This window comes from Fragaria vesca, linkage group LG6, assembly GCF_000184155.1.
Source record: "Fragaria vesca subsp. vesca linkage group LG6, FraVesHawaii_1.0, whole genome shotgun sequence".
Lineage (NCBI taxonomy): Eukaryota > Viridiplantae > Streptophyta > Magnoliopsida > Rosales > Rosaceae > Fragaria > Fragaria vesca.
In genome coordinates this window covers 16231989-16250597 of record NC_020496.1, presented here as the reverse complement: position 1 = coordinate 16250597, position 18609 = coordinate 16231989, and the positions used below count along the sequence as shown (strand labels likewise).

General features: G+C 37.1%; 3 protein-coding genes across 3 annotated transcripts; 1 reads left to right on the top strand and 2 right to left on the bottom strand.

Annotated features, from left to right (window-relative positions):
* Window positions 1–3741: 3741 nt before the first annotated feature.
* Window positions 3742–7790, top strand: LOC101291845 (4-coumarate--CoA ligase 1-like). The gene is made up of 5 exons (XM_004303164.1): window positions 3742–4797; window positions 6101–6299; window positions 6470–6683; window positions 6831–6933; window positions 7460–7790. The coding sequence occupies exons 1-5, from the start codon at window positions 3802–3804 to the stop codon at window positions 7577–7579; spliced, it is 1632 nt and encodes a 543-aa protein (XP_004303212.1). The 5' UTR covers window positions 3742–3801; the 3' UTR covers window positions 7580–7790.
* Window positions 7791–9868: 2078 nt separating this feature from the next.
* On the bottom strand, window positions 9869–14392 carry LOC101291547 (unknown protein DS12 from 2D-PAGE of leaf, chloroplastic-like). The gene is made up of 10 exons (XM_004303163.1): window positions 14016–14392; window positions 13154–13211; window positions 12936–13061; window positions 12691–12785; window positions 11958–12042; window positions 11790–11849; window positions 11063–11118; window positions 10743–10848; window positions 10571–10639; window positions 9869–10211 (listed from the first exon to the last, which is right to left on the bottom strand). The coding sequence occupies exons 1-10, from the start codon at window positions 14177–14179 to the stop codon at window positions 10149–10151; spliced, it is 882 nt and encodes a 293-aa protein (XP_004303211.1). The 5' UTR covers window positions 14180–14392; the 3' UTR covers window positions 9869–10148.
* Window positions 14393–16373: 1981 nt separating this feature from the next.
* Window positions 16374–18321, bottom strand: LOC101291258. Its single transcript, XM_004303162.1, has 5 exons — window positions 18263–18321; window positions 17741–17909; window positions 17309–17487; window positions 16893–17054; window positions 16374–16739 (listed from the first exon to the last, which is right to left on the bottom strand). Exons 1-5 carry the CDS (start codon window positions 18310–18312, stop codon window positions 16469–16471), a joined length of 831 nt encoding a protein of 276 aa, XP_004303210.1. The 5' UTR covers window positions 18313–18321; the 3' UTR covers window positions 16374–16468.
* Window positions 18322–18609: the final 288 nt, after the last annotated feature.

Below are 18609 nucleotides of genomic sequence, written 5' to 3'. Positions count from 1 at the left end.
AATAGAAAAAATAAAAGAAAGAACTCCAGAAGAACATAGAGTTGGTGTTCTAGTGTTTTTCAACGTGAAAAACAAAAATCCCAGATTCATGACTTAGAGCCAAATGGTTTTGATTGAACTTCAAATAAAGCACCAACTTTGAGTTGATATCAAACCTTAAATCCACATCCCTTTACAAAAAGAAAAAAACGAAGAAAAATTTGGGATTGCCCATTAGGGTTTGCTCAGAATCATATAGGTTGAAGAACACAACTCCATGATCAAATTGAAGAACACCGATTCCATGATCAAATTGATTGCCCATTTATTAAAGGTATTCAAACGAATGTTTTGATAATTAGAAGATGATTGATTTGTATTGGTTATTTGGAAACAAATATTAGATCTACACCTTGAATTTGATATGACCCAAATGAATGTTTTGATAATTAGAAGAGACCTTTGTGCTATGAATATGAGATTTTTGTTTTTTCACGTTGAAGAACACAACTCAATGTTCTTCTGGAGTTCTTTCTTCTATTTTCTCAATTGTTTAACTAATTTTTTTTTTTTTTTTTGTAAATGATATTATTTCTATGTCACTTGTCAAATCACACTCATGATTAATAATAACCATTCGATCAATTAAAATTCAAAAGATAAAAACTAGTGTCAAATATTATGTCCTTTAAACCAGACCCTTTATACAAATAAAGACATGAGCTAAGCGCGCCCAAACTAAGCACGTACATAGTTGTTCGCTTGACCCCTCAATTTCGCAACAAACTTACACGCATGCCTCTCTCTCTCTCTCTCACGCACGCACGCATGCTCTCTCTCTCACGCACGCACACGCACACACACACGCACGCACGCACGCACGCCCGCACGTACGCCCGCACGCGCGCGCGCGCGCACACACACACACACACCCACCCACCTATATACAAAGGGTCACTAGACCTTGAGTATTGTCATCTAATTATGCCACATGAGGTGTATGATAAGTGGGGAAATGCTTTATGCTAGGCTATGTACGATTACTGGATGTCAAAGGTTTTACTGTCCTTTTAAGGACTGCTCGACAATAATTGTAACAAAATGTTTTGTGCGCAATGAGAAGTTCCTTGGCATACCGGGATTTGGTGGTGGTGGCTATGGCAGGTGAGAATGAAGAGAGATTTGCAAGACTCGTGTCACACCCCAGTCTCGGCGTCGGTGGGTTTAAGGCACCAGACGCCGATCCCAAGGCGTGAACGAGTGTTACAAAGCGGAATACAACAAAAGCACTATCTTCTAGGCTCGTCGGCTACCTTTCCTCGACTCGGTCAAATCAAAGTATTTCTCTGCAAAAAATATTAGAGATAGGTGGGTGAGCATAACTACGCGCTTAGTAAGTAGACCAATGTAATATGTTCGCAAAGCCATGTCATTTTACACACGCTACAAAATACGTATATCGTATACATATCGAGTCACACAATTTATCATATCGCACAATCCCTTCTTATTGGATATCCTTCAATTTAGTGATCCCCACAAGAACCTAATGACCTTCAAGTCCTATACATCCGTGTGTCGCATCCTTACTTCGGCACAACCAATCAAGAAGTTCACATGTTCCATGACTAGTCAAACAATTGGATCCAACACATAATTATATATAAACACCGCATATTTCGCAAATCGACATGCTTCACTATAAAAAGAGAGATATTTCGTAAAAGATCAAAATCATGCTTTCCGACTAATTTGATAGCAAATAAGAATATTTGAAATATATTACACAAATCCACTCACCTCGTCAACACGAATCCCCACCAAGAACGTCAATCGTAAACCGAGCCTCCTAAAAAGAGCCATCTAAAAATCATTATTGGATCTAGCTCAAACTTCTAGGATAGGAAGAGGACATCAATACGAACCCGAAGCCCTTCATAGATTCGAAATCAGAGTTACGGATTAAAGTTATGATCTACCGAAGTTTTGTAAAATTTTAAAAAGAGAAAATGAGGAGAGAGAAAGAATGATTGAAACTGATCGAGCCAGCCTTTAAATAGGCTGAGTTGACCGACGTAAAGAGTCGGCTAGGATGGGATAGCCAATCATGGAGCAACACTTGGCAAGAGAACATGACTTTTTATGAAATTGCAACACTACATTGCCACGTGGCACGATGCCATTTGTCAACACTGACACATGTCAACCAAACAAAGAGTGAGCAGCACGTGGGTTGGTGAAACTTGGTGATTAAGAAATCCTATAGACCAATAACAAGGTGACACGTCACTCTCAAATCAAATTCAACGAAAGTTTGACAAACTTCAAAAAATCGTTAGAAATAGCTCGGGAACTCGGAAAATTCACCGAAAAATATGGCGAACTCTACTTTCTATTTCTAAGAAGAAAAAATCAATTTTGAGAAATTTTAAAAAACGAGATGTTACAACTCGGTATTTGTTTTAAGAAATAATAACGTTTTTAAAGTATTAGATTAATGATTACATATATCTTGATATGAGTTGTTTTTAAAAGAGCCACATATCGACTTTCTATTGGTCGGACATGACCACTAGGCATACCAATGTTGTTCTCCCCGTAGTACTGAAAAATTTCTCGACAATTTGATAATCTTTTTGCTCATTCATTTCACCTTTCCTCCAAAATAACAGTCCCGGAATTGCAAATGCAAACATTCCAGAAGCAATGCTCTTTGTGTGACTAACAGGCTGTTTGGGGTCAAACCACAATAAAGCTATATATTTGGCTTAGCTCCAACTTAGAAACATAAAACGTTCTAAACAAGAAAGCTCTTGGTCGGAAATCGGAAACAAGTAGCTGCAGTTTATGGGATGATCAAAGATTCAAAATCCATCGTTTCAATAGTTCGATATGAACCGTGGTAGGTGAAGCACAGCAACCCATGTTGGCACTGCTTTCTTCTTCGTCATCCGAGTGGTAGGTAAAAGGCTTACTACTTGGTAAAGAAATGGAAAAGTATCCCAACAAAAAAGGCATCTCCCCCACCACAATCGCCACCCAAAAACCACTCTCACCAACCCAACCCCATCATAGGCACGTACTCATTCGTCACCTGATCCAATGACCAACCCCGATCATTTTTTTTTTCTCCTAATTTTGGAACAAAATTGAAACTTTTAGTTCAGATAAGTGGTAATTAACTTATAACTTTGTCTTCATGTTTATCGTCATTTTTGGTTGAGAGATACTCTTCTTGTCCATGTTAGTTGGGACGAGCTGGTCCGAATTAGTCTTATTTTATATTTTACATGGTATCTTCATAATCCGAACCGTTTTATATCATTCTTTAAAATCTTAGGCGTTGATATGAGACCTAAATAAGGTCTAAAATTTGTTGTCCCAATCATATATGTCATGTCATGTAAATATATAAAAATATTAATTTCTAATTCAACATAATATATCTTCCCATATCAAGATCTGCGTTACCAAGTTTACCATTTCTTAGGCCACAAATTTTAGACTTCATTGAGGCCAATAATCATTTTTCTAAATCATTATGATTTAGTTCAAATTTCGGTGAGACTAATTCCTCAATAAAAAGTCCGACCAAAATTTTAGTGGTTAATCACAAACACAATTTCTCATTTTCCATTTTCATCCTTAAACAAATCCGTAATTCCAGCTAAGCCCCTCCACCAACCCTAATACCTTTTGCCACCTTTTGCCCACATTTGGGAATCAATATAATCCCAGTTGTCATCTCCTTCTGCCAGCAGCAGCAGCAGCACCACCATATTCCTCATTCCTTCATTTTTTTTCTTCACATCCCATCTCACAATGGCAATAGACACACCCCAAAGCGACATTATCTACCGCTCAAAGCTCCCGGATATCCCCATCCCAAACCACCTCCCTCTCCACTCCTACATCTTCCAAAACAAATCCCACCTGAGCTCAAAGCCATGCATCATCAATGGCACCACTGGCCACATCTACACCTACGCCGACGTCGAGCTCACAGCCAGGAAAGTCGCCTCCGGCCTCAACAAGCTCGGCATCAAACAAGGCGACGTCGTCATGCTCCTCCTCCCCAACACCCCGGAATTCGTTTTCACCTTCCTCGGTGCCTCCTTCCGCGGCGCCATGACCACCGCCGCCAACCCTTTCTTCACTCCGGCCGAGATCGCCAAACAAGCCAAAGCATCAAAAGCGAAGCTGATCATCACTCTCGCTAGCTACTACGACAAGGTTAAGGACTTGTCATCCGATGAGGTCAAGTTGATGTGCATCGACTCCCCGCCACCCGACTCGTCATGTCTCCATTTCTCCGAACTGACACAGTCCAACGAGGACGACGTGCCGGATGTTGACATCAGCCCTAACGACGTCGTGGCGTTGCCCTACTCGTCCGGCACGACGGGGCTGCCGAAAGGGGTGATGCTGACGCACAAAGGGTTGGTGACCAGCGTGTCTCAGCAGGTTGACGGAGAGAATCCGAACTTGTACTACAGCAGCGACGACGTCGTTCTCTGCGTGCTGCCGCTGTTTCACATTTACTCATTGAACTCGGTCTTGCTATGTGGGTTGAGAGCCGGAGCTGCGATTCTGATGATGCAGAAGTTCGAGATTGTGTCTCTTTTGGAGCTCATGCAGAAGCATAGGGTTAGTGTTGCGCCGATCGTGCCTCCCATTGTTCTGGCCATCGCAAAGTTTCCCGATCTCGACAAGTATGATTTGGGGTCGTTAAGGGTGCTGAAGAGTGGAGGAGCACCATTGGGGAAGGAGCTTGAAGACACAGTCAGGGCCAAATTTCCCAATGTCACACTTGGTCAGGTATGTTACTCACAACCTGTATTCTATAGAAAATATTTGTAAATCATATTCAAAGTCAAGACGACGTCGTGTGGGTCTAGAGTCAAAAGTTGACTATTTCAAATATATGTTAGAAAGTTATAAACTGAAATTAAGTACGAGCAAAAATTATTAGAATAGTTGTTAGAATTAATTAATTGTACCTCCCACTCCATAATAGATGAAAGATTAATATATATATATATATATATATATATATATATAAATCACATATCAAAAAATAATTTTAACTTATTTCAAGATCATCATAAAATAACTACATATACTGAGACATTTTCAGATTAAAATCCCAACAGCTATTATCTGAAGAGTATTGAAACTAAACAAGTGTAAATCTACATATGTCACATTTGTTCTAAGGTGTCGTTCGGTAATGTTTTCATGCTTGTATTTATATTTCTGAAAATGAAAATAAGATGAAAATGTGTTCGCGCGGTAAGACAATTCTGAAAACGTTAAAAATGAGAATTGAAAATATTTTCAACTTTTACAAAAAAAAAAAACTGAAACCATCAATTTGACTTTTTCACTTTTTCATTTTCTTAGTTTAGAATATATAAAAAATACTTTTCACAATTAATTACCGAATACATTACAATCTCATTTTCTCATTTTTATTTTTTCAAAAAAGTTACGGTCCCTAAGTTTTCTAATTTTAGAAATGAATCTACACGTGAAAAAGCTAGATATAAATCGTCTCGTTTAAATGAACTACTAATGCGGTTGGTAGCCAACAAAAGAAAGGGAGACCAAAAACATATTTGTTTTCTTGTAAGGTACGTATTATATTCACATTTTCCAGATAAACAAACAAATTCAATCATGATCCGGCGGGCTTACCTAACGTTTGAACAATTGTTAAGGACTGTAGACAATTTTATGGAATAATATTGTAGGTGAGATGACAATGAATGGATACCCTCTAACATAAGAGGTGGCTTTTAGGATAATCAGACGTACGTGACAAGTTATTAGGTCTAATAATACAGAAGTGTACTCACCAACTTCATTTTGGTGTATTGCTAGGCAGTGGCAATTTTGTTCAACCAAAAGGTCATTGTTTGGTCTTTAAAAAAAATATAAAAAAATTGAACTCACTTTAAATTTGTATGTTAATTAAGAAAGTGAGACACCTACTACTAGCTAGTGTTTGATCAGATATTTGTTAACTTTAGAATTAGTGATGTTGTTGTATAAGAGGTATGAGATGGAAGATCGAAAATGTGACCTAATTAATTAAGCTAATAATGTGATTTATTCACAGGGATATGGGATGACGGAGGCAGGACCGGTGTTGACGATGTCATTGGCATTTGCAAAGGAACCCTTCGAGGTAAAACCAGGCGGTTGCGGGACTGTGGTCAGAAATGCCGAATTGAAGATCGTAGACCCTGAAACTGGTGCCTCTTTGCCTCGCAACCAGCCTGGTGAGATTTGCATCAGAGGCCACCAGATCATGAAAGGTACGACTATTTACCACGGAAACTCTTTCTCATAACAAAAAAGTTCTAACTACTTAACTAGTCCTTAACTTAAAAGTTCTTATTAAGCGAATTCAAAGTAGCTAGATCTAAAATTGTTATTCGATCCGTGAGTTTCTTTCAGATGTAAAAATATTCTTGCATGTCATCAGGTTACCTTAATGATCCGGAGGCCACAAGCACAACGATAGACAAGGAAGGATGGCTACACACAGGTGACATAGGCTTCATCGATGATGATGAAGAGCTCTTCATTGTTGATCGACTCAAGGAGCTTATCAAATACAAAGGATTTCAGGTGGCTCCTGCTGAGCTTGAAGCCTTGCTCGTCACCCATCCTCACATTTCTGATGCCGCTGTTGTCCCGTAAGTCCTATAATTAACTTTTGGTCGAGACTTCTTATATACAATAAATTCTTTTGACATTATAGCTTAAGTTATATGACAGCACAAACATGCGTTCTAGTCGATAATATACACTAACAATGTGGAAAAATTATTATGTAATTTCAGAATGAAGGATGATGCTGCCGGCGAGGTTCCGGTTGCCTTTGTGGTGAGGTCAAACGGAACTCAGATCACTGAGGATGAAATCAAACAATTTATTTCAAAACAGGTATTTATATTGTCTAGTAGTTTTCAGTATTTCTAATTGTTTGCTAGCCTTTTTAGAATGCCATTTTCAGGTCTTCTTTTCCTTATCTGCCAATCACCCCATCACTCACATATATTGTCTATGGCTACAATCTTTATAACGTATAAGTTTACAACACATTCATTCGTCACTTAGATGTTATTATTTGAACATAATCATAATAGCACGAGATGTCTTTACCAAATGTTTTACATTTCCATCCCACCTGTTTTCTAAAGCGAAAAGATACCAAGCCGGCCAATTGTCTCCACTAAGTTGGTGTGCCATTTTCATACCAAACCTAACTAGGGGTAGTGCTCTCCTTATCACTACATGTAAGTCAAGTCATAACCAACCCATAACTTGGCATACACTTTTGATGTGCAATGTTGAAAACTCCATATAAGAACGAAAACATGTATCAATGGTCCAACTTCGAGACAATGCTTGCTACCTAGGCATTTGAGTTGAGATTGAATCTAAATTGCCAATGGTTATGTTTTTGCAGGTTGTATTCTACAAAAGAATAAATAGAGTATTTTTCATCGAAGCCATTCCCAAGTCTCCATCAGGCAAGATCTTGCGGAAGGAGTTAAGAGCGAAGCTTGCTGCTGGCTTTGCAAATTGATCACTCTTGCCCTTCATATATATATCTCATGAAAGGGCTATGCATGTATACTTACTCAAGTGCTTGATTTCTCTTCTTCTTCCTTGTACTCTGGACTAAAAAGAATTTGATTGAATTCATGAATTGAGGTCCTCAAGTTAATGTGAATTAAGAATTTCTACAAACTCTGTAAAAAATCAATTGAAACAAGTACTGCCTCATAAAGAAATTCAATTTTATTTGCCAATATACTTCACATACTTCACTGGATGTTCTATATCACAATCAAAAACAAACCCTATACAAGGACACATTTACTTGGAATGTGAATGAATGATTAAGGGGTAATCAAATTTATGTATTTAATAACACGTAAATGTATCATAAATAATTAATTTCGGGTAAAAGTATTTATGTTTAACTACTAACACATAACTGTGAGTGAATCGGAATTGGTGTATGCCTCACCTCCTTACCATGGATCGGCTCCTAAATACTTAGGAATTTGACAACAAAAGACGAGTTTAGAAATTAATCATCTGGAACCAATACCGATTCATTTCTTTTTTCATTCCACTTGTCTTGGTTCATAATTATTTTTTTATTTCTTGCCCAAGCTAACATGTAATAACTTTGTACATAAAATGTAGTAAACTTAAATGCATGTATAGAATCGGAAATTCATGATGATAGAAGAGCAACGTATTGGGGAAAGGCATCTATATATTCTCGTTCTATCACATATATAAGCCGAGTAAAATATATAATGCGAAGTCGAACACATTTCTCTTGATCAAGGATGTGGCATGCATTTGCATTTTATTCACATATATATTCAATAATCTGGATTAGTTGAAATTAATTAAGTGAACCAATTGACACCCATATCCCTGCCAGCAGCTGGAGAAATTTCGTTCATCACTTTCTCTTGGCCTTTGGGGTAATATATTCCAGTCCTCTCATGGGGAACCCAGGAAATATTGCCATCATTTTCTGATCCCATTCCCTTATGGCTCTTATTCTTCATTTCATCACCTTCAAACTTCCTGGTTTCGCGTATCATATCCGCCGAAGTGCTTTTCTTATGGAAAGCTTTTCGCCCCGCCGGCCTGCACATAAACTCGTTAATTAGCTAAACAATTTTAGCAATGTATTATTATGTATACTAAATGATTTCCTTTGCTTTCATCATCGATCAGTAATGAACAGTTGATTTTAATTTCGATGCTAAGCATGCTCAAGTCTAGACTCTAAATCAAGCTCAAAAGATCCATATATATGATGGCTAGAATGCTTACTTGAAAAACATGGTGTTCATGGTCTGTGCTCCTCTCGCGAACACCGTTGCCATTTCTTTACCACTGTGTTTTTCAAACCAGGATAATCGATCCACTTGTATTATTGCAGCTTTGTGCTGCATGCATTTTGTTTAGAAATCAAATATATATATATATATATATATATAGGGTAGGTTGGAGAGGATAACAGGACCATACCTTATTATCGATCTATCCATTTCTCTCTTCCCAATGGAGGATTATTTTGTTATGGGACCGTTACATTATGTACGTCATTTTCTGGTTCAAGATATAAAGATATACAGTTTCTGGGTGACCATATATGCTTCATCTTCATCGATCCAATACTCCATTCCCACAAGTATGGACTCCTTTTGGGACCATGTATGCTCCATTATTCCATCATTTATAGCTATGGCTGACCAAATAAAGGAAATTTTATAAACACCAAATACAAGATGGGCATCGATCGTCTACATGTCATATACAATTGAACAACATTATCAACTGTAACTCTGTAAGTGCATTGCCCAAATAAGTCAAATGGTGCGTTTATTGTCACCTTACCAACTTCTTTATTCACCTTACAAACAAATAAGATGGTAGGGTGTCAAAATATATACTTGCTCAGTTGTTGTAAACAAAGTGACTAATTTGGTGAAGATTGAGTCGAGCAATTGATCCAAACAATATACATACTATGTGAATAGGTTTCGTTTATGTCATCAGAAAGTCTGCATCATTTACATTTGGATTTAGGAGTGCGCTTATGTTCCCTGACTTTCATTATCGGGTTGAGGCTGCATCATGTACTCATTGTAGACTAAATTGCTACGCGTGCGATATAAAGGAACAATCTTTTAGCAAAAGAAACAAAAACAAAAACCCTGAAACCAGAAGCAAACAAGTGCAAAACTTGGCCAAGCTGCTTTAGTGCCTTTGGAACCAAACCAGGGGTTCCAATAATAAAAAATAAAAAAATAAATAAAAAACCAAACCAGGGGTTCCTTTTGTCCGTAATTAGAATACTTCTCCTGTATGATAAATCTAAATATTTCGTTTTATATAGTTTAAAATTGCAAGAACTTGGATGAACGTTGTATATTTATATAGAAGTTGAACAGTTGAAGCTCATGTGTTTAGTTCTACATTTCTGGACTCTTGTTATCTTTTTTCGTTTCTGTCCATTTATCCTTCAACTCAATAGAAAAGACTAAACAATGTTCAAGAACTTTCATGGGCTTAATTGTGGGGAACTTCTGAGTATACTTCATCAATGTGGTCTACATGGCTCAAAAACTCGCCTCCTCAGTCGCTGGTCGCCTCAAGAAGTAACGTAAGCTGTTTGCAAGAACCTGCAGAAATTGGTAATTCACCTTACAGTCAGTATGCAAGGCATAATGGCTAGAGTATATGCTATGCATTACTAACTAACATTAATGGTATTGAGTAACTATAAGGCTAGGGTTCAACTAACTAGTCATACACAAGCATAGAATCTATAACATACTGTAACCATCATATATAGAAGTCCCCTGTATTCTTCAGAAGAATAAGCAAAGGCCAGGTATGGGGACAGGACATAAGAAGTTGGTAAATGGTTGAAAGTTGGTGAATGGTTGAAATTTATCCAATAGAAGGCAGTTTAACTCTCAACAGAAGAACTGGTTAAACAATATACCAATTCTCCAACTATTCAATAATGCAATCTTACCTGCTGGAGAGGCTTAATGATAGGTTTACCCCTGTAGCTAACGTGAAACTTTGCTTTGGCCAACAACCCCTGGTAGAAGTTAATAATTAACTTGTATTCCCTTGGACAAAGCAAAAAAAGAAGAGGGAAAAAAATATCACAGAAGCAATGCTAGCGTAAGAAAGGATCACACCTCGGTGTCAAACTCTCCTGATTCAACAGCAATGTTAATGTCAGTTATAATCTTTACAAGATCCACGAGTAATCCAGGGCGATCAGCTGTCTCCATGGTAAGCAAACTGCGGAAATCTAATATTAGAAAAGAACGAAAGAAAGACAAAAGAGAGAAACAAAAAAAGTTTATTAGCACATGATCGGATTCATGCAAACATGACGTCACTCATCACAGAAGCTGTTACGGATACCTCAACAATTAATCAATTATTGTCGCATGGGCAAGGAGTTGGATTGCAAGAGCCCATCATATTATGCAAGATAATACTACACAATTACCTACGGTTGGGGCCGTCATCATGAATGCGTATACGGGTAGCTATATCCACATCAACCTGAGGAGTTGAGCACAAATTTGAAATGGAAATAAGTTACTGGTACATGCTCTTTTACAGTAACAGAAAAACACTGCTTCATGCATAAAATTTCATGGTATGTCATCATGTAAAATGGGAACACATTCAATTGAAAGGATATTAAATCTACCATGGTTAATCACATTCTTTGACAGTCACAACAAAAACATATAAATGATCAAAATGCATTTACCAAATATTATATCAAGACTTCCTTTCCTTACAAGTGAACAAAAAACATAAACGGACAAAGGAGACGGATACTCAAGTAGAAAATTCATTATGAAAGGAAAGGCAAATATCTGTGACTCTGTGAGTGAGTCTCACATGAGACTATCACCAATGACCACCGCAAGACAGAAACAGATGTCTATGTGGATGCTGGAATTCAAAATCATAGTTTGCATCAGAGTACACAGAAGAAGGGTGCCCTAAGAGATAGATAAGACGAGGGTGCGTACTGTCCGTAGGTAGTACATACACAAAAATAATGAGAACGAGACAGGAGAAGGGAAGATAAACATGAGGTGTATGTATTACCTATGAGAAGCTCACATACCCAAACATTGCAGAAACTATTGTTTGACGACAGAGAAATCTAAGTAAATACTTACATATGCAAATTAAGAACAAATTTAAAGTTTAATAACCTGTTGTGGCGGTGGCACAATTCCAAATGCTGTTCCCATTGCTAACTGCGAACTTGATTCCTGGACCACAGATTGATTGACTAAGAAAACTTACAACTACAGCAAATCCTAAAAAGTGCTTTCCACAAAATATTATCTCAAGGGAAAAGCAATAATTTAGAAAAATACCGGATGATACTCTATCATATTATTTATAATTGTCAAACGAATAGCCTCAAGCAACTCTGGATCATCTACTTTCCTACCAGTGTCTCTGCAAACAAGCCCAAGCACCAAATTAATAGACGTATATGTAGCAGGCAACAGCAAAGGAACTTAACACTGCTTTTTGCCCCTACCCTAAATCCTTGAATTCTATAAATTTGTGATTCCATAAGAAAGTCAAATATTGATATCAAGTACAAACGGCCACAATTTTTCTAGAGAAGTCACAGAACAATAGGTTTGAACTTAATCATATAGAACCTTTCCAATTATAAAAATGAAAAAAGAAAAATAGAAGAAGACCATATAACCATATCAATAAATTAGGAGAATGAGATTCACACTCCCTACTTTGCAATCCGCAATCCTTATGTCCTTTTTTGGTTGAGATTCTTACAAAAGACAAATTAAAGTTACTGAAAAAGGAAACATGGAATGTGGATTGTAAAATGGGGAGTCAAATCACATTCTCCATATACATATAACTCTGGACTTTATCTTCCATATATTATAGACAGATCTATATAGTACCAAAGATATGGAATATCCATGCAAAAACAAGAAAAAGTAAATAAGAATAACAGAGATCATTGCCATCTACTACAGATCACCAGATACTAACAAAAATCTAATGATAGATGAATCTATACTTGATATAAGGATGAGAAGGTCATCTACATATGTAAAGCATACTCACGCTCTAGTAATGGCAAACTTGTTGTGCTTTCCAGAAGAATCCAAGAACACATTGGCCTTGACAACATTCAGGCCAAGGTTCTTAAGCGCACTCATCTGTGACCCAAGTTAATCATAGTTACTCTATGCTATGTGACATGTTCAAGCATAAAGATGAAGATATATCATTTATAGTAATATTGAAAAATCTATGTAGGAACAACAAAGTAGACAAAAAAAATAAATACAGGAAGTGATGCACTATACAGTATCAAGAAGAGCCCCAAGCCGATCTCCAAAGGTTATCTCCACCACAGTAGCATCTGGATCAGAATCCTGATCAATGATTACTTTGGGAACCGGAATCATGTCACTTTCATCCGGCTTACCATCCTAGTTTCAACATACCAAGTAAAGAAAAAAAATGAGGTTTCAGATAATTAATACTCAGTAATGACCAAGACTTAATTAGATTTGTCAAATACCTCCACAGCTGTAGCAGATGATGCTTGTGCAATTATCGAAGTCAATGACGATGGCCGTCTGTCAAGGATTGCAGATACACTTAGAAGATAAACTAGCAACTATGAAGACCCCAGTTAGATTTTATGAAATCTCAAGATTGTTCCAGTATGATAAGTAAATATAAGTACAAGATAGATACAAGAAAACAAAAATATCTATCAGCTCTCATGGTTTGGGCACCTTGAACTTGAACCAGAATCAAGGGATGGACTCAAAGACAGCAGTCGCATATATGTTAAGCAAATTGACATCAGAACCATACGAAGACCCCCATTCTAAATTACTAATGATAACTGATGCGCATAAATTTTTATACTAAACCACAGTTGGTAATCTATGTTTATATTAAATCTGTGTGTGTGATTATTTTTAAACGGAACAGACAAGATGACTGACTACACTTCACTGTGGACCAGAAACTACTCAAGACATACAAAACCAGAAGCATCAAGTGATTAATTCACAGCACAAAACAGAATAATCTGAAATTAGATGTATCATCCCGATCAATCAATCAAGACACCAAGGTACCTGAAACTTTTTATAAATGAAGAACCTTAGAAACCAAACCAAATAATTCTATTAGCTCATTGAAAAACAAACACAAAAAAGAATCCTATTGGCAGGATAGGAAAACAGTAGATCCATATAACTAAAAGCCCAATTGTATAAATGAACAACATTTTTCACCACTTGCAAACACGATAAAATTTCTGTAAACACTATCCAATAGAATTAAAACAACCCAATACAGAAAACAGAGGAGGAGTAATTTCCAATCAAATAAAACTATTATGTCTATCTGGGTTCTAATCACCGTACCTTCCCTTCTGAACAATGCTGATGCTTTTAGAACCAAAAACAGGGGAGCCTTCCACCAAAACCCCAGTTGGCAATGGGTTTGCGAGGGGTTTCTTCAAACTAGAATTACTAGTATTCAAGCTAAGACCAAGACTGCAAGAAGCCATAGCCACAGCCACAGCCATTGTGAACTCCAAAGTTTACAACCCAGAAACAACGGAAAGGACAAACGATAAATACGAGGGACTAGACTAGAGTAGGAGTAGAACCCAAGTTAGAAATCATGGTGAAACTGAAACATGGGGAATGTGAAAAAAACGGGGGTTCTGGACAACATGTCAACAACCACATCGAAATATGCGCCATTCGATTTATATCTTGTTTTGCAAATTGCATCCATTTGCCACCTTTTTTTCTCTTGATATATATAAAATAAAAAGAGTCAATTATCCAAAGCATGCATAATTCCCCAACGTCCATTCATGATCTCCTCAGGGAGTGATTATTTTCTACTCGGAGGTAATTTACATTTTCTTTCATGGAGATGTCAATTTGGGTTAGCTGGTAGGTGTGGCGTGGCAACAACAACGACGCGTTTGGTGAACAATTAAGAATGGTGGCATTGTGCTTCCTATGATCCTCCTCATGGCTCATGCGCCCTCCTCTCTTGATTTATGACTCGGATGCACGTGTTTACCATTTTCTTGTTTCTTTTCTCCTCTTCTTTCTTCTTTAAAGTTCACATATTTTTCTGAAAAAAGAAAAGAAAATTATACATATATATTAATTGTAGTCACGATTTAGACTCCGATCGTCATGGTTAAAATAACATCTTATACAAAAGCAAGAAGAGTTCAAATTGCTTCAAAATAATAATAATAATAATACAAAATTCTAATGCATAAAGATTAACCATAAATTATGGATAAGAATAAGATCATTTCGTAACAAATTTGAAAAAGTGATATTCACTTCTTGGAAATATTGAGATAATACAACTACGAACTTCTGTAGATTCTCCTCTCTTTTGAGAAAGACGAATTGGTCTGGTCGGCAATGCCTATAATGAGGAAAGAAGAATGTGAAATAAAGAGATAACGTCGGATCCTACCTACTCTCATACCAAATCAAATAATGTATAGAATGAAAATATTGCCTCAATCTATGGGGCGTTTACTAAACTTGAATGGGATTGAGGGAGAATGGGAAAGAGAAAGAATGGGAAAGACAAGGAATGGAAGAGAGGAGGAGTGATTCTCATTCATTTGTTTACTTGTATATGGAATGAGAAATGAAAGTAGGATGGAATGGAAAACATAACCAAGTCAAGTACAAAAATATCCTCCACACCCTCTAGGCCTCTACAACAGATGAGGTAAAAGTTGGTTTATAAGTCATTAAGTTGTAGGGTTTTGTTACAAGTAATTTTGGATTTTCATAAAGTTATAAGGTTAATTTTGGAAAGAAAGTTGATTCAGGGATGAATCAGAAACAATACCAACCTCCATCTCCGATCCGGAATGGAAGAGGAGGAATGACTCCTGGTTCAGCTATGGGACCCACGCATGTTTGATTCCTCTCTTAGGTTAGTAAACACCATTTCAACCTGGAATGGGAATGACTCCCAATCGGATGATTTCCATTCATAGAAAGTAAACGCGCCCGTAGACATGTTATGTGCACATGCCAAGTCAAGCACACACAACAACTATTAAACACATCATGTCATCATTTAAATTTTTAGATCTAATCTTTGAGTACTCCTTATCTTTTCAAAATATAATGTCTCTAAATTGTTTTTTTTTTTTCTTTTCTTCTTCTCATTATACTTTTTAAAAATAAAATAAAAAATAGATGTCACTCTATTAATAAACTGAAAGTAAGGGTTAAAAGGTTTGGGTTTCGGTATATACTTGAGGGAAACACTTTGTATTTTGTTCTCATTATTCTCAACAATAAAGAAAGATCGGATCACGCCTCGTGGACGTACCTTAAGGAGTGAGGAAAACACGTTAAATCTTATGTTGTTGAGTGCGTTTGTTTTTTTTTCTTTCCTATTTTAGTTGCATTCTTTGTATCATTTTTTGTTGACTAATCCGCTGCGTGAAACTCAACAAATGGTATTAGAGCCTGGGTTTCGACCTAGGTATTATCTGTTATGGCTTCAAGGGTATCAAGAGAGAAATTTGATGGAAAAAATAATGTTAGCATGTAGCAGGTTGAGGTGATAGACATCCTAGTCAAGGATCATCTTTTAGAATTGAAGAGTTCCTATATACCTAGCTAGGAACTAGCTAGGAGTTGGAATTACATTCTTTTTTGTAGTTAATTACAAGCAACAAATTAATGTACACATTCAAGTACAAATTGCATGCTAGCTAGTGCTTTCAAAGAGGAAAACACTGTTATTCAATGACAGTTACCAACGATACAATCGATTCTTTCACCGAAGAATATAAAGAAAAAGAGAATAGTCAGGAGCCCTGGAAGAGTGCTGCAAATAGAAGTTGGTTCCAGGTATCCGGAACACCGGGAAGACACCAGTGGGTACAATCCATGCCACGGTTGCCACCAAAGCCATAAGCTGAAGGGTGACTGTCTTTTCTTAGTTGCGAAAGCCTTGTGATGTTTAGCAAGTGAACTGGTTTCGATATTCTTCTCAATACCCTTTCTAAAACAACTTCTGCTGGATGTGAACCTCCTGGATATTCTGTCCCCGTCACTGGTTGCGTTTCTCCTAAACAACTTCTCATAAGAAAAAGTTGATATTACACATTTGCATGCATGATATGAATAAGATTGAATATAAGGAGCAACATCTAGTTAGATCTTAAGAAACCCAAAAACATATAGCGTAGCTGTTCTTTCTGCCATGTATAAGCACAATTAAGTACTTACTTCAAATGATCTGGAGATACACCCTGGAAGAAGATCTTGGTTTTAACAGTGTCCACACTTGAGTCCACCCATCTTGCCCATGTATTTAGAGCTTTCTCATATGCCGCCAACCGATTCATATCTCTGTGTACATTATTGAGTCCATAACGAACAAAAGCCCACCTGCGGAGGAGATGAAAAGAAAAAAGAAAGTGATTTTGGCATTCCATAATTAACATAATAACAAGTGTGATAGAAGGTAATTTACACTTCCGCTCTAGCTAGTTTTACCAAGTTAAAAAGGAATGCAAAGTGTGGTGCCAACATTACTCCGAACAAGAGCTGCTAAGTCGAATAATCAAGACCATAGGCAAGCTACCTGTGAACCACTGAACCATATATCAAAAGGTATACGTATCAGATTGAAGTATGCTTACGGTTGTTTTTTTCCAGTATGAAGCCACCAATGCCAAGTATTGAAGATGATAACATCGAAGGTCCTCCAGTAACTTCCATTCTCAATTGAGTCCAGCATCAGAACATTATTTCCATTTCTCATATGCACTGTATCTACTAGAAATGCATTTCTGGACAGCATGATTGAAACATCATATGCCTACAAATTAGCGGTGCCATACCATAAGTGACAGAAAAACTAGCTAGAGAAGCAAAATTACACTACAGTAGTTCGTGCATCGTTTTCGTACGTATTACCTTTATTCTTTTACTTCCACGATATTGGAATTAATGTATGAAGAATAATTGTCTATCTTAGTATATTATGAAACGCAAGAATATGAATTTCAGATGTGTGATTCTATATTCAACATCGATATTCCTGCATATATATGAGAGGAAATCTAGCTTACTGGAAAGCTGAATATGGAGAGGCCTCCAATCCTGTTGATGGTGTATTTGGCTTTCACTGATTTGTATAACATGCATGTGAGGGACTGCCATTGATTCATACTCAGTGAGTCTCCAACAAACAGTATGCGCTTCCCTCTAAATCTTTCCAAAAATCTTCTACCACTGAACCTACACGTACGTACATCGATGATATATATACACACACACACACACACACATCAAGATACTGATCAGCTGACAACCTTATGAAACTGGCCAGTAATTAGCGAAACAACTGCAAAATCATGGACGTATGAAACTGATAATTAGTTTTAAACTTTTAAATGTTCAATACGTAACCTCTCTTTTAATTTTCCTAATAGTATATATGAGTCCAAGAAAAAACAATATCGATTGAAGGCCATTATACATTTATACTAATGTGGAAGCCGGCCGGTTGTACGAGTTCTTGGCGAAAACGGGCATTGAAGAGAACGAAGAACCAAAAGAGAAGATGAAGATAGAAAAGAGAGGAGTAGTACCTTGGTGTCTGGCAAGAAGTAGGCTGCCATCTGTACTTGAGGTACTCCATGTCTGGTCGACCATTCTTTTGGCAATCGAACTCCTTCCAGATGAAGGGACAGTCTGTGGAACTGTAGAGAGGGTAGGACGGATCATAGACCCATTGTCCTCCAGAAAGGTAACAGCCAACATCACTAAGCGTCCCTCCTATGTTGTGCAAAATAGAGAATATCCATATTGCTAAAGCAATGCCAGTAGAACCAGCCATATATGTCTGACAATATAATAGCAATTATTGGTAATTAGAACACGTATGACCTAAGAGTTAGATATAAACAGCTAGGGAAGCATACAATAGATTCTTTTC